The 14,323-nt window shown below is 51.2% G+C and overlaps 3 protein-coding genes across 4 annotated transcripts; 2 read left to right on the top strand and 1 right to left on the bottom strand.

The window, feature by feature from the left end:
- The first annotated feature begins 1,869 nt into the window (after nt 1-1,869).
- Nucleotides 1,870-4,310, top strand: INO80B (INO80 complex subunit B). The gene is made up of 5 exons (XM_066377923.1): nt 1,870-2,023; nt 2,254-2,446; nt 2,665-2,783; nt 2,936-3,105; nt 3,697-4,310. The coding sequence occupies exons 1-5, from the start codon at nt 1,966-1,968 to the stop codon at nt 4,225-4,227; spliced, it is 1,071 nt and encodes a 356-aa protein (XP_066234020.1). The 5' UTR covers nt 1,870-1,965; the 3' UTR covers nt 4,228-4,310.
- A 391-nt stretch (nt 4,311-4,701) lies between these two features.
- WBP1 (WW domain binding protein 1) lies at nt 4,702-7,225 on the top strand. Of its 2 annotated transcripts, XM_066377925.1 has the most exons (5): nt 4,702-5,041; nt 5,364-5,465; nt 5,968-6,070; nt 6,198-6,374; nt 6,547-7,225. In XM_066377925.1, exons 1-5 carry the CDS (start codon nt 4,973-4,975, stop codon nt 7,005-7,007), a joined length of 912 nt encoding a protein of 303 aa, XP_066234022.1. In that variant the 5' UTR covers nt 4,702-4,972; the 3' UTR covers nt 7,008-7,225. The 2 variants fall into 2 exon arrangements, with proteins under 2 accessions (XP_066234022.1, XP_066234023.1); XM_066377926.1 differs by lacking the exon at nt 5,364-5,465 and having other exon boundaries at nt 4,709-5,041.
- Nucleotides 7,226-7,386: 161 nt separating this feature from the next.
- MOGS (mannosyl-oligosaccharide glucosidase) lies at nt 7,387-11,135 on the bottom strand. The gene is made up of 4 exons (XM_066377922.1): nt 10,623-11,135; nt 10,211-10,437; nt 9,560-9,756; nt 7,387-9,316 (listed from the first exon to the last, which is right to left on the bottom strand). The coding sequence occupies exons 1-4, from the start codon at nt 10,972-10,974 to the stop codon at nt 7,579-7,581; spliced, it is 2,514 nt and encodes an 837-aa protein (XP_066234019.1). The 5' UTR covers nt 10,975-11,135; the 3' UTR covers nt 7,387-7,578.
- Nucleotides 11,136-14,323: the final 3,188 nt, after the last annotated feature.

The raw sequence follows: 14,323 nt of genomic DNA, 5'->3' as shown, positions 1-14,323 counted from the left end.
TTTTTTATTGATTTAATTTATTGTGTTTACATAGATTCAAGTGTCCCACTGGATATATCTCCCCCCACCCCCATGTTTCCCTCCATACCTCACTTGCCCCCTCCCCCAATGCCTTCCCCCCTTCCCTTCAGGATTTGCTGTCCTGCTCTCTATAATGCTGTGTTATGTGTATATAATTTCACTAATCTCTTTTCCTTCTTTGATCCCATCCTCTCATCCCCTTTCCCTCTGACCGCTTTCTGTCTGGTCCCTTTGATCCCATCTCTGCCTCTATTCCATTCCTCAGTTCACACTGTTCATTAGATTCCTCAAATGAGTGAGATCATATAATATTTTTCTTTCTCTGCCTGGCTTATTTCACTTAGCATAATAGTTTCCAGGTCCATCCATGTTGTTGGAAAAGGTAAGATTTTCTTCTTTTTCATGGCCACATAGAATTCCATTGTGTATATGTACCACAGCTTTTTAATCCACTCATCCACTGACAGACACTTGGGCTGTTTACAGATCTTGGCTATGTAAACGATGCTGCAATAAACATGGGTCAACTCCTGACTTTTAAAGATAACCACTATTGCCTGACCAGGTGGTGGCGCAGTGGATAGAGCGTCAGACTGGGATGCGGAGGACCCAGGTTCGAGACCCCGAGGTCGCCAGCTAGAGCTCGGGCTCATCTGGTTTGAGCAAATCTCACCAGCTTGGACCCAAGGTTGCTGGTTCGAGCAAGGGGTACCTCGGTCTGCTGAAGGCCCGCAGTCAAGGCACATATGAGAAAGCAATCAATGAACAACTAAGGTGTCACAATGTGCAACGAAAAACTAATGATTGATGCTTCTCATCTCTCCGTTCCTGTCTGTCTGTCCCTGTCTATCCCTCTCTCTGACTCTCTCTCTGTCTCTGTAAAAATAAATAAAGATAACCATTATTAAAAAATAAAGATAACCACCATTAACAGTATAATGTGCACTCCTTAATTTTTTTCTCTGCATAAGTAGCATGTTAGGTCTTTTAAAATTAGATCACATATCTTGAAACTTGCTTATTTTATATATCAGCACATACAGAGCTGCAATGTTCTGTTGGGTTTTTTTTTATTAGGTTAAACATACACATTTTATATAGAGTTCAATAGGCACAAAAGGGTATTTTATGAAAAACAAGTTTCCCTTCACCGTTGTTCCCTAGTCACCCATCAGAATTGCTGCCACCAGTTTCTTGGGTAGCCATCTAGGGCCTCATTTCTTTTAACAGTAACATAGCTTCCCATTGTATGGATGTTCTAAATCCATATACCAAATTATTTTGATGTTTCATTAGAGAACAGTTATATTGTTTCCAAACTATTACCTACTAGATCTACAGTCTATGTCAGTTTAATTAATTACTTATCACTCTTAATTTCTGTTAGTAACATGGTGTTCCACATTGGACAGATGCACTATAATTCATTTATCCATTTCTCTACTGATGAGAATGTAGACTTAAATATTAATATTATTCGCTCTGCTCCTAGGGCACTTGTGCTGTTAAGCACTTCTGACGTTTTTCTGACATTAAGGTTTGAGCACTCCTTCACCGAATTGTGAGCTCCTCGAAGGCGGAGGAAAGTATTTATATTCACTCTTGTATCCTCATTGCCTAGCCCCAAATTTGTCCCGGAATAGCTCATGAGGCTTGAATGTAATATTAAATAGCCCGCGCTGGGTTTTGCAACAGAGCGTGGAGAAGAACGAGGGGGTGGAAGCCTCGCCCTTTTGAGTTGTCCCAGGCTGAGGGCCCGGAACTGTTGTTGGGAACATCATTGTTTCTCAGGGAAGATTTTAGTCTCAGTGTGTGCCCCGCACAAATATGGTTGCTACACACCGGAAATACCTGTTATTTTACTGAAATTAGTTTTTCCGCGGGGCGGAAAAGGCTTGTTTGCCTGTGCCCGAACATTCCAGCCTGCTTTCCTAACAGGAACCCATGAGTAAGCTGTGGCGGCGCGGCAGCACCTCTGGGGCTATGGAGGCTCCTGAGCCAGGTAAGCGCGGGTCGATAAAGCAATTTAGGCCTTTGCAGAAAAGGAGCTCCTTTCTTGTTCTGCCGGACTTCAAAGGTACTTCGCCACAGGTGGGAGGAGAAAAGCGGGGCCGTTGGTATGGTAACAGCGAGTACCGCGGGAAGAATGGGACCCCTTAGGGGTATGCGGCGCTTCGGGCTCTTCACTGTCCGGCTTCTGCCGTACACCGTTAACTGGCTCTCCTTCCGCAGGAGAAGCGCTGGAATTGAGTCTGACGGGTTCCCACGGCCACGGAGTGCACAAGAAAAAGCACAAGAAGCACAAGAAGAAACACAAGAAAAAACACCATCAAGAAGAGGAGGCTGGGCCCACTCAGTTGTCTCCTGCCAAGCCCCAGCTCAAACTCAAAATCAAGCTGGGAGGGCAAGTGCTAGGCACCAAGAGGTGAGGCCAGGAGAGCAAGGTTTTACTTGGGGAACTTTAGGAGCAGATAGGAGAAACTGACTGGGCTTTCCAGAAGACAGAGAGTGGATTCAGATTTCACGCCCCAGGTTAAAGCAGCAAAAACCCGAGAGGGTGTGAGGAAGGTGGGATGTAGCTACGGAGCAGAAGGAGGTCACTTGCCTAGTTTATATAGTGGTGTTGTTGTTGTTACTCTGCAGTGTTCCTACCTTCACTGTGATCCCTGAGGGGCCTCGGTCACCCTCTCCCCTTATGGTTGTGGACAATGAAGAGGAACCTATGGAAGGAGTTCCCCTTGAGCAGTACCGTGCCTGGCTGGGTGAGGATCTGGAGGTGGGGAAACTGGATTTCTCATTATACCTGATTAAGGGGAGATTACTTCTGAGGAGGGTGGAAATTTTAAATGTTCCAGTATTAACTTGGCCCAATTTGGTGCCCCATGTGAACAATTCTATTTTTTTTTCTCTCCAGACGAAGACAGTAATATGTCCCCTTCCCCACTTCGGGACCTGTCGGGGGATTTAGGAGGTCAGGAAGAAGAGGAGGAACAGAGGTGGCTGGATGCCCTGGAGAAGGGGGAGCTGGATGACAATGGAGATCTCAAGAAAGAGATCAATGAACGGCTGCTCACTGCTCGACAGGTAAGTTGGTTCATTCTTGATTCAGTTACCAAATATTTAGAGAACCTTCCATGTTCCAAGAACTTTGTTGGGCAGTGGGCAATCAGTGATGGAGAAAAGACAAACCGTATTTCTGTTCTCATGGAGGTGGTATTCGTGTGTGTGTGTGTGTGTGTGTGTGTGTGTGTGTATGTGTGTGTGTGTACATGTACGTTGGAAAGGGTAAATAAGTAATTTTGAAAAGCTGTTAAGTTTATAACAAAAATAGGGTGATGAAACAGAAGGTGGTGATTAAGAGACCACATTAGATAGGGAGGGAAGAGAACATTTCTAATATCAGAGCTTCTCAGGCATTGAGCAGTTATCCATTGTTATTCATCGATATAAAAAGATTTAAAACCAAAAAAATCCCCGGAAATGTGGATCAGGGAGATCGTTACACAGGGCAGGCAGGTAACATTACTAATACTCAAGGATCTAAAGCTGAGAGTCTGGAGACCTGGGAGGAGGCAGTATTAAGGGCTCCTAGAGAGGGTGCGCATTCCACCTCTTTTCCCAAGGCCTGCTGACCTTGCCTCTTCATTTTCTGACATCCCTTCTTTGTTTCCCCAGCGAGCTCTGCTCCAGAAGGCGCAGAGTCAGCCTTCCCCGATGCTGCCGCTGCCTGTGGCTGGGGGCTGCCCGGCCCCCGCCCTCACCGAGGAGATGCTGTTGAAGCGCGAGGAGCGGGCGCGTAAGAGGCGGCTGCAGGCGGCGCGGCGGGCGGAGGAGCACAAGAACCAGACAATCGAGCGCCTCACTAAGACTGCGGCGCCCACTGGGCGTGGAGGCCGGGGGGCCGCTAGGGGAGAGCGGCGGGGAGGGCGGGCCGTGGCCCCGGCCCCCATGGTGCGCTATAGCAGCGGGGCACAGGGCTCCACCCTTTCCTTCCCACCTGGCGTCCCCACCCCCACACCGGTGTCTCAGAAATCACCCCCACCTGGCTCTCCTCCGCGATGCTCCGTCCCTGGCTGCCCCCACCCGCGCCGCTACGCCTGCTCTCGCACCGGCCAGGCGCTTTGCAGCTTGCAGTGCTACCGCATCAACCTGCAGATGCGACTGGGAGGGCTCGAGGGCCCCGGGTCTCCCCTTTTGGCTACTTAAGGTCCTTAACCTGGACTCTGCTCCCCCTCCCCCGCCCAAATTCAGTGTTTCTCCGTCGTATTAAATTTCATCCGGTGCCTCGACTTGTACAGAATTTACAGAATTGGGAAAATGGGGTATGGGAAGCCAATCCCCGTACACACATCTTTCCCCCTTCGGAGCTTGCATCGATGCCTGGGAGACGTCCACTGGGCCGCAGGGAGGCTTGCCGCTCCTGCCCAGTCTCTTGCCGACTTCTGGGATCCCGCCTCTTCCAGCGGGATTACCAGGTGTACTCGGGCATTTGGCATCACCCCCGGAAACAGGGCTCAAGCCAATCTGCGGGAACTGTGCTCTTCTGGGTGGCCATTCATTGGTTGACAGTTCGAAGCCTGTTCTGTTGTCCATGTTGGCTATTGTCACTGTCAGTCAGGGCCGTGGGTCGAACCATACCTCATTCTTTGTCTGTGAGAGCTCTTGTTGTCTGAGAGAGTGGCAGAAGAGTTGCTGTGGATTGGTTGCCGGGAGAAACCTCCGATCCGCCCCTATTGGCTCATTCTCCGGAGGGCGATGCTGATTGGTAGGACGGAGCAACCTGGGTCCTAGTTGGCAGAGCTCTCCCCGGATGGGAGCTCCGACCGCGGAGTGATGGTGGCGGTCGTGAAGATGGGCCGGGCAGGGACCATGGCGGTGGCGGCAGAGGTGGCAGGGGCGGGGCAGCAGGCTGTAGAGGAGGTTGTAGTCTTCAGGGGGCTGTAGGTGGAACATGGCTCGGGCCAGCAGCGGGAACGGCAGCGAAGAGGCCTGGGAGCCACTGCGGGTGCCGCAACACCAGGTATCCCAACACCTCCAAAAGCGTATCCGACAGCTGTCTATTTTCCTTTCCCCTTTCCTGTCCCTTTTGGGGGGTGGGGGAGGAACTAACGGAGCCAAAGGTATTGTGAAGTTCCTAAATATGTCCCTTCCACTCTTTGTTTAAACTTTGTAACGTAGATGTAGTTGACTTTGCCTGCACCCTCATATACCCATCCCATGGCTGCAGGGGGAGCTTACAGTGGCTTTTCAGTGACCAGAGTCATAGTGAGGCCCCAGGGAGGCGCTCTCTGTCTTGCAACAGTTATTTGTGATGTTTTTCTGTGTGCCTGTTGTCACAACAGAGTCCGGCAGCGTCTTCTCTTGAGGGAGCAATTTGGAGAAGAGCTGGAACCCAGACTCGCGCCCTGGATGCCATCCTTTATCATCCACAGCAATCCCATCTGGTTGGGAGCACTGCTCTGGGTCTCACACTGCCCCTCTACTCTAGGAAGTCTGAGAACCAGGGGTAGAAAGACCCACCTTGGAGATGGGGAGTGGCAGACTGTGGGGGATGATGAAAGCATTTTAGCTTTGGAAATTACTTTAAGCCCTTTACCCATTGTCTGAGCTCAGGCTGTCTTCTGGCATTTACCAAAACACTCCATAACAGAAAATACCTTGGGAGCCAGCCTATATGCAGAGCTGAAGTCTGCCTTTTTGTCTGTCTACATTTTCACCTTGTTCTCTAGACTGTTAATTTGCTATTCCAAATCCTCTTCTATTTTGACAGCTCTTCAGACATTTGAACAGTCCTCTCGGTGCCCCTCTCCCCCCTCCTCATAAATCTCTGTGCTAAACTTGGTTCACAGGGTGGGATTGTGGATGTGCATGCAGGGGCTGGGGGTGGGGCTGGACAGTGCCTTGGGCTGGAATCTCCCTTGGTTCTAAGTGCCTCCTTGCTCCCAGCTTCGAGAGCTTTGTCCAGGAGTGAACAACCAGCCCTACCTCTGTGAGAGTGGTCACTGCTGCGGGGAGACTGGCTGTTGCACCTACTACTATGAGCTTTGGTGTGAGTCTCCAAGAGGGCTATTCTCAGGTCCTTCTGCCCACTCTCCCTTGGACCTCAGAATTTCAGCTTTCAAGGACCCCTCTCTGCATGGGAGGTATCTAAGACTCTCCATCTGCACCCCCTGCAGGGTTCTGGCTGCTCTGGACTGTTCTCATCCTCTTTAGCTGCTGTTGCGCCTTCCGTCATCGCCGAGCTAAACTCCGGCTGCAGCAACAGCAGCGGCAGCGTGAGATCAACTTGTTGGCCTACCAAGGGGCATGCCATGGGGCTGGCCCTGTTCCTACAGGTTCACTGCTTGACCTTCGTGAGTGACTTGAAGCCCTGGGCTCACTATCAGTGGCCCCTCCCAAATGAGGACCCTGAATCATCCCCACCTTCTGTTTTCAGACATTTCAAGCATACTTTTCCATAATAGTAAAGAGACCGCAACTTCAGCCCTGGTAGCCTTCAACCAACCATGCCATTCTTTCCTGCAGGCCTCCTCAGCGCCTTCAAACCCCCAGCCTATGAGGATGTGGTTCACCGCCCTGGCAGTCCACCACCTCCTTACACTGCGGTCCCAGGCTGTCCCTTGACTGCTTCCAGGGAATGTACCTGCTGCTCCTCCACTTCTAACTGCCCTGCCAACTGCGAGGAAACAAATGTGGAAGGTGTTTTCTCCCACCACAGTATCCCCCCTCATCAGGAGGGTGAGCCTGGGGCAGGGATGAGCCCTGTCCCCGTACCCCCTTCCTGCCGTTACCGCCGCTTGACTGGTGACTCGGGTATCGAGCTCTGCCCTTGTCCCGACTCCAGTGAGGGGGAGCCAGTCAAAGAGGCTAGGGCTAGTGCCACTCAGCTAGATCTGGGGGACTACTCCCCTTGTACACTGCCCCTAGATGCCCTACCCCAAATTTCTTCTGCGCAGCTGGCTTCCAGTGAAGGGGACGTCCCATAAACAGTTTGGGGAAAGTGGATGGGCTACTTGCCTACTAGAAACAGCCTTGGGCCCAAGTCCCTTGAGTTATCCTTGGCATCTCCCTGCCCTCCTAGAATCTGCCTAAAAGCGCTGGAGTCCTGAGAAGAGAGGTTGGGGGACTGTGCTAGCTCAACCCTCAATGACATATATAGGAGCCTTTGATCTCATTAAAGAGATGTGAACCAGCTGCTTATGGACTTGGGTGGACTGGCACTCAACTCATTTCATTGCATTTGACTGGACTTAGAGGGGACAGGTAATGGCCACTTTTACCACCTTCTCTGAGCGACAGCAGACAGCCCCAAGGCCTGTATTGAGCTAGGACCTCTTGGTGAGGCAAAGCTGGCAAAAACAGTAGTTTGGCATGGTTTTCCAATTTATTTAGAAAAATAGACTCTGAATTCACATTCACTCCAGGGTTGTGTGGGATGATAGTAAGGAGACACCTGAGATGAAAGTTCGAAATATTGGTATCTGGGGCAGGCACTAGAAACCTGGTCCCTCTAATCCAGAGTGGCACCAGGGGCCTGGCTCCCCTCCCACCCTCCCTTTAGTAGTCTTCAGCCATGGCCAATAGGACAAGGCTGGTCCAACCCTGGAAGGGACGGCAACCCATGCCTCGCCCATCCCGGTCACTGTACTGTTCCCACAAGAAACCTGTGGCCTGGTATTGCCGCAGTACATTGCCCACCACATTGGCACGGAGCTCACTATGGAGCTTGGCAGCTCGGGCTTGGTGGGGCCCATCAAGATGCCCATAGTGATGGAGAGCCCCTAAGGCCAGATAATTGACATTGAGCCACACAGCACCCCGCCAGTAGGGAGGATCATGCTCTGAATTGCGCTGGCCATAAAAGGGGCTGGAGGCGGCAAGTGAGCGCAAACCAAAGGGACTCCAAAGATGGCGGCTGTCAGCTAGAACATCCAGCAAGGGCCCAAGGCGGGATGAATGGGGGTCTAACAGTTGTAGCAGCAAGGGAAAAAGACTGACATAGCCCAGGGCATCTACATATTGTAAGCGAGGGGCCTGGCCCACCACCCGCACCATCCCCTGAGGGGGCCAAGGCTTTAGCTGCACCGCTTTTGTGTGGTTTCCAAAGTCTGCAAAGGTTCCTAGCTCTGGGGCCCAGTGTAGCTCATCCAGGATCTCCTCTGACCCCAGTGAGGCAGCCAGTGGGCCCAGCTCCACAGCTGCCTCAGCCTCTCCCAGCTGTTCTGCTAGCTGTGCCAGCACACGGGCACCCTGTGCCACCCAGCAGCGCAGGTCCAGGTGCCGTTCGGCGGCGGAAGGGTGTGAAGCACGGGGATAATCATCCAGCCCTGATGGAAGTGTCTTGGGGTTCAATAGGGTTGGTAAAGCTGGGTCTCGACCCCGCCAGCGGTAAGATAGTGGCACTGGCCCTGCCTGGCTCTGATGGAGCCAGGAGAACCAGGCATGCAGGCGGGGGAAGGCTCTACGGAGGAAAGCTAAGTCGGCAGGATCACCACCCTCTAGCATGTGGGCTACAGGCAAAAGCAGGGTTGGGGGGTTGGCATGAGCTACCCGTTGCACCAGGAATTCTGGGGGTACCCGGGCTCGAGCCTCATCCCCCAGCACTTGCTCTCGTCCAATCCAGCCATCAGCATTGAGTAGCCCTAGCCAGTGGCCTAGGGCCTCCCGGGTGAGGCGGGAATCCCAGCGCTGGACCACTAGCTGGTGAAAGCCCTCATCCCAAAGGAAACCTCGTGGGAAGAATGACCGGGAGGGCACTGCTGTGAAAAGGGGGACAGGTGGAAAGAGGGCTGGGGCAACCTGCTCAGACCCCTCAACTGTCATGTCTGGCAACACAAGACCCTGTCCGTAGAAGTAGCCAATCCCACCAAGGAGACCACTGAGGGCAGCTTGACCCAATGCTTGCTCCTCAGGGCCCAGGCCCTTCTCCTGCAACTGGAAGGTCTTCTCAAAGCGCTCTCTAAAAGCTTCAGCATGGCTCTCTAGGGCCTGAGTCAGTAGGCTGCCCGCTAGCTGCCCCAGGGCTTGGTTTCCTCCTGCCTGGGCACTACCTGATTCAAACACCAGTTCCATAGAAAAGGGGACTTTCAGTGTCACCTGTTGTATCAAGAATTGCCCTTGTCCCTGCCCTTGTCCACTTGGGCCTCTGTCCTCCCACTTCAGAGATCCTGGCAAGCCAAGGTAGCGATCAGGAGAAGCCCCTGGAGGCCGATGCTGAAACCAGCTGTTTAGGCGACTCTTCACCACTTCTGTCAGCAAGGGAAGTCCTGGGTTGGAGGACCAGAAGACATTGTAGCTTGAAGGGAAGAAGATAAAGAAGACATATTATTCAAGAGGAAGTAGAAGGGATTTTGAAGAGAAATATGAGGTGATCGGGAGTCAAGATGGGAATGTCAGTGCAATGTAGGGGACATGGAGGCTGGAGAAAAGGGAAATAGTTGGTGGGAAGAGGGCAGAGTGGAGTAGATGGAAATCAGGCCAAGTTGGCATCGATACCACTCCTATCACCACCTCACACTCCCCCCCCCCCCCCAGTTACCTGCCATACTTGGGAGCCGTATCCCCTGGACTGGTTGGTGCCAGAAGTGTAAAACGGAAGTCACCAAGTTCATTGGAGTGCCCACTGATGAACTTCAACTGCCCCTTAGCCCCAACCTCTGGCACCAGGACTTCACTGCCATCTGTCACCACATAGAAGAACAGGGACACCAAAGGGAGGGCAGAGGTACCTGAGGCCTAGATGACCGAAGACAACAGAAAAACATAGCATTAGACAAACATTCTTGTGAGAATCAGACTTAGTGAGGGAAAGGGGCACCAGGTAGAAGCAACGTGAATAACAACATATCTGGCAGTACTGAGGGTCACTGAGGGTAAGCACCCAGTGGGATAAGATAAAGATCCCAGGCTTCTCTGGAGAAGAGTATGTCTGTGCCATGTATTATGCTAAGAACTCTACATATTTCTTACAATCATGTGTTAGGTGATATTTTTATCTCCATTTTACAGAAAACCAAAATTTAGAGAGAATAATTAGAAGTGCTCTTGTAGGCAAATGTCTGAAGATAGGCAGCCAGACTTAGGGATTATGCTGTTACCCCCCCTCCCCCCACTTCATACTGCCTTTGCGGGCAGCAAAGGAAGGGTGGAGGGAGTCTGGGCTGGGGGAAGGGAGTCCTGAGGCCCTGACCTGAGGCTCTACAGTCACTCTCCAGCTCCAGTCCCCTCCGTGCTGACCCCCAGGTCTTTTGACGAATTCAGTGGTGAGCCTTAAGGCCCCATCCTGGATGTGCTGCCGCCCGAAGGAGAGACCGTCGTGGAACTCCCAGCCATAGGGACCCACGCCGTCCCCCTGCTCACAAGTGTGCCTGAGCTTAAGGATCCCTGGGGTGGCGCCTTGCTCTGCCCACATCAGTCCTGGGGGTAAAATGGCCACGTAAGTCAAGAGAGCAGGGATCTTGTCCCTCTGTATTTGCAAGAACTACAGGGTCATCCTTCTTCATAACTCTAAAGATCCACTCCTCCCCACCCTTGCTCTGGTGTGAAGCTGGGGCGCCCACATTAAGAAGACTTCGCCGATCTGCCCGCCGAGGCCCAGTTACCGGTGAGGAGGGGCTGCGGGCTGCGGGTCTTCATGCCAAAGTAGACGTGTGGGCGGTAGGTACCCCAGAAAAGGTCCGGGGCCACGGCGGGACTAGAAGAGTCGGGAGGCAGCGCCGGGATCGCGGAGTGCAGCGTAACTGCCCTCCGTGCACGGTGCCACTCCAGAAACCAGCTTCCCGGCAGGGTCAAGGCCAGAAGCAGGACCACGATGGCCAGAACTGCTCTTCTGACCGTGCCACGGGCCCCGCCGACCCGGTTTTCCCGTCGCGCGGGGCCACCCCGAGCCGCTCCCTCTGCCGTCCGCGATCCATCTATCGGCGCTCCGCGGCGCCGCCGCTCGCCCCGAGCCATCCTGGCACTGAGGTTGGCGTCGCGGGAGCTCCGAGAGGCGGCAAAGGAGCTCGGGTCCTGCTTCGCCTCCCCAGCTCGAGCGCAGCACCACCGGGTCCACTGATCTGTCAGCCGCACCAGCCCGCCAGCGTCTCCTGCTTTGCTTCCGCCTCCGCGGGAAGTCCCGCCCCGGTACATCAAGTCAAATCCCGTAGCCCGGAACCCCCTCGCCCGCGTGGCACAGGGCTCATCATCCGCGTGGGGCCATATGGGTCGCAACCACTGTCTCAGAGTTTATGTGGTTCGGGGTCCTGCTGGGGGCTTATTGGTCAGAGGTGAGGTAAGGGTAATGAAGCATTTCTTCAGGTCTTAAGGACAGCACTGAGGTCTGTTCCTAGATCCTTCTGTCTGGTTTCATGGGAAAGAAGCCAAGGGATGCACCACCTTAGAGCTCAGGAACTTAAACATAAAAGGTCAAGGTATTATTTAGCCTGCCAGAGGTCCGCACCAAGTGACACGTTGGGGCTACTGTCTTTGGCTGCCTGGAGGTTTGCTGATATGGACAGGCACATACATAGAGATGATTTCTAAGGCTCGAATTTTAAAACTAAATATAATTCAAGTCTTAAGGACCCTGTTTCATCAGCACATCCCAATCTGGTGGCTGAAAACTGTGGCTTGGAAACTTCAAGTAATTTGACACTGGTGACAAAGACAGAAGTGGCTCGCTTGGAACCCGTGTATCTCAATCAAATTGGGTCATTTTGCCCATTTTCCTAATGAAGTGGAGGGTGCTGGAGTGTACCAAGAGGAAGCCTTAGATCTGTCCCAGCAGTGTTTTTCAGCAACCCTGTGACTAGACAAGTCATATTTCTACACAGTCTAAGATTCCTTATCTAGGTACACCCTAAAAGGACCATAATATAATGGTTGTGCATGCACTTAGAGAATGCATTTTTTCTTTTCTACAACCCAGGAAGCAAAGGAATTTAAGGAAAGGATCCCTTATGTCCAGATTAGGGAAGGTTAGGAAGGAGCACCTCAGGTTGACCTAGAAGAGCCAACATAATATTTGATAGTGGTTCAGAATACAGCTTAGATGGTTACTTACTTGTAAGAATCAGCTAAGCATAAATGGTATTAAAATATCCTGGGGATGAGACTGGAAAAAGAGGCTGACAACTCCATCATAACATTGAGTTTAAGCAAACTGTCTGACCAGGCAATGGCGCAGTGGATAGTGTTGGACTGGAACACAGAAGACCCAGCTTCAAAACCCCGAAGTCACTGGCTTGAGCGCAGGGTTGCTGGCTTAAGCCCAAGGTTGCTGGCTTGAGCAAGGGGTCACTCGCTCTGCTGTAGCCCCCTGGTCAAGGCACATATGAGAAAGCAATTAATGAAAAACTCAAGTGCTGCAATGAAGAATTGATGCTTCTCATCTCTCCCCCTACCTGTCTGTCTGCCTCTCTCTGACTCTGTCAAAAAAAAAAGTTTAAGGGGACTTACATATGAGGTGCATCTTGGGTGGCAGCTCGATGACATGGAGGATTAAGATATCCTCCCTGCGGCCCTGGCCGGTTGGCTCAGCGGTAGAGCGTCAGCCTGGCGTGCAGGGAACCCGGGTTCGATTCCCGGCCAGGGCACATAGGAGAAGTGTCCATTTGCTTCTCCACTCCCCCACCCCCCCTGTCTCTCTTCCCCTCCCGCAGCCAAGGCTCCATTGGAGCAAAGATGGCCCGGGCGCTGGGGATGGCTCCTTGGCCTCTGCCCCAGGCGCTAGAGTGGCTCTGGTCGTGGCAGAGCATCGCCCCCTGGTGGGCGTGTCGGGTGGATCCTGGTCGGGCGCATGCAGGAGTCTGACTGTCTCTCCCCGTTTCCAGCCTCAGAAAAAAATACAAAAAAAAAAAAAAAAAAAAAAAAAAAAAAAAAAAATATATATATATATATATATATATATATATATATATATATATATATATCCTCCCTGCCACCTAGCAGGCACTAAGGGGTGTGACCCACCTCAGATAAGGGGAACATGCCTTGAACACTTCCCTGGAGCAGAGCAACAATGCCTTCTTGGAACCAGCATGCCTGGGGTATTGGGGACAGGTAGAGCAGTTTCTGGGGGATTTTGGGTATGTTTCGACCAGGACCTAGCTGGCCAGTGGGGCAGTGGTCACTTATGGAATAGGCTTTCCACCACAAAAGCTATTTTTTATAAAGTACAAAAACTCCTACTCCACACCCTTATGCTACTCTAGTTATTATCACACCTCCCATCCAAACTCATTATATAAAACACTTTATGCTGCATGTCCACTTCCTATTTCACTATAATCTGATTTCTGTCCCCATCACAATCACCTTCTAACCAAACCCAATGGTCAGTCTATGTTTTTTGCTACCACTGAAGCCAGTCCACATTTCTATTGTAGCACTTACCACATACCTGAGTTTTGTTATTCATCTTTGTATCCTAGTACTAACAAAAGTTATAGGCACAAGCTAGATGCTAAATATCTGTAAATTCAACAAATGTTGCACACACTGTATCAGGCACTATGCAAGGTGCTGGGGACAGAGAAAACAGCCTTAACCTCAAGGTCACGTTTACAGCAACATTTAAAACATCCCCATTTTACAAATGAGGAGTGCTGAAGTCTGGCCAAAGATAATATAGCCAACTAAACCCCAGAACTAGGGAATTCAAATTGAGGCTGTAACTTTAACTGTAGTAGCATAAGGCTTCTTGTATATTACATGCCATAGAGTTGGCTCAGACTCCTGGTGAGCCATGAATGAATTTTGTCCCATCCCAATGTTCTGTCCTCAACAGACCTGTTCAACTCCTAGACTCATGCCTACGGCTTTTTTTATGTAGTCCACCTCATATTTGGTCTTCCTGCTGCCTTCTGTTTTCCCTAGAATCAATGTCTTTTCCAAAGAAACCTGCCTTGTCATGGTGTACACAAAGTAGGACAATAAGACTTCTTACATAACATTTCACTCCCAGTAATGTTCTAGGTGCTTAACAGATGTCCTACAATTTTATAAGGTAAGTACTATCAGCCTCATTTCACAAATGAGGAAAGAGGCACTGACAGACTACTTTGTCCAAAGTTTCATGGCTATTCAAGGGAAGGCTGAGAGTTCAAATTCAGGCATTCTGGATCTTTACTACAGTAGACTGTCTTACAGTAGTTTTCTTTTTCAAAAGGAAGGGGGGAACAGCTCTTTGAAGATAGCACCCTTTTAAGCAGAGCAGTGTAGTAATGCTGTAGGACAGTCATGGAAAAGGTATTTGGCAAAGTACCCAGCAGGCAGTGTCTAGAGATCCTCCTTTGCCTGGCTGAGCATCCTAAAGTTCTTT

This window comes from Saccopteryx leptura, chromosome 3 (assembly GCF_036850995.1).
Source record: "Saccopteryx leptura isolate mSacLep1 chromosome 3, mSacLep1_pri_phased_curated, whole genome shotgun sequence".
NCBI classification, from domain to species: domain Eukaryota; kingdom Metazoa; phylum Chordata; class Mammalia; order Chiroptera; family Emballonuridae; genus Saccopteryx; species Saccopteryx leptura.
The sequence above is the reverse complement of the archived record's forward strand: the minus strand, read 5'-3'. Positions and strand labels throughout refer to the sequence as shown.

Bases quoted from the DNA above. Each gene is read 5' to 3' on its own strand.
- WBP1 (XM_066377925.1), top strand. From the start codon at position 4,973: ATGGCTCGGGCCAGCAGCGGGAACGGCAGCGAAGAGGCCTGGGAGCCA. The intron at 5,466-5,967 runs GTTGGGAGCACT...CCTTGCTCCCAG, and splicing joins ATCCACAGCAATCCCATCTG to CTTCGAGAGCTTTGTCCAGG. The intron at 6,071-6,197 runs GTGAGTCTCCAA...CACCCCCTGCAG, and splicing joins CTACTACTATGAGCTTTGGT to GGTTCTGGCTGCTCTGGACT.
- INO80B (XM_066377923.1), top strand. From the start codon at position 1,966: ATGAGTAAGCTGTGGCGGCGCGGCAGCACCTCTGGGGCTATGGAGGCT. The intron at 2,447-2,664 runs GTGAGGCCAGGA...GTTACTCTGCAG, and splicing joins CAAGTGCTAGGCACCAAGAG to TGTTCCTACCTTCACTGTGA. The intron at 3,106-3,696 runs GTAAGTTGGTTC...TTGTTTCCCCAG, and splicing joins GGCTGCTCACTGCTCGACAG to CGAGCTCTGCTCCAGAAGGC.
- MOGS (XM_066377922.1), bottom strand. From the start codon at position 10,974: ATGGCTCGGGGCGAGCGGCGGCGCCGCGGAGCGCCGATAGATGGATCG. The intron at 10,438-10,622 runs GTAACTGGGCCT...TTTTACCCCCAG, and splicing joins CCCGCAGCCCCTCCTCACCG to GACTGATGTGGGCAGAGCAA. The intron at 9,317-9,559 runs GTAACTGGGGGG...CTTCCCTTCAAG, and splicing joins ACGGCTCCCAAGTATGGCAG to CTACAATGTCTTCTGGTCCT.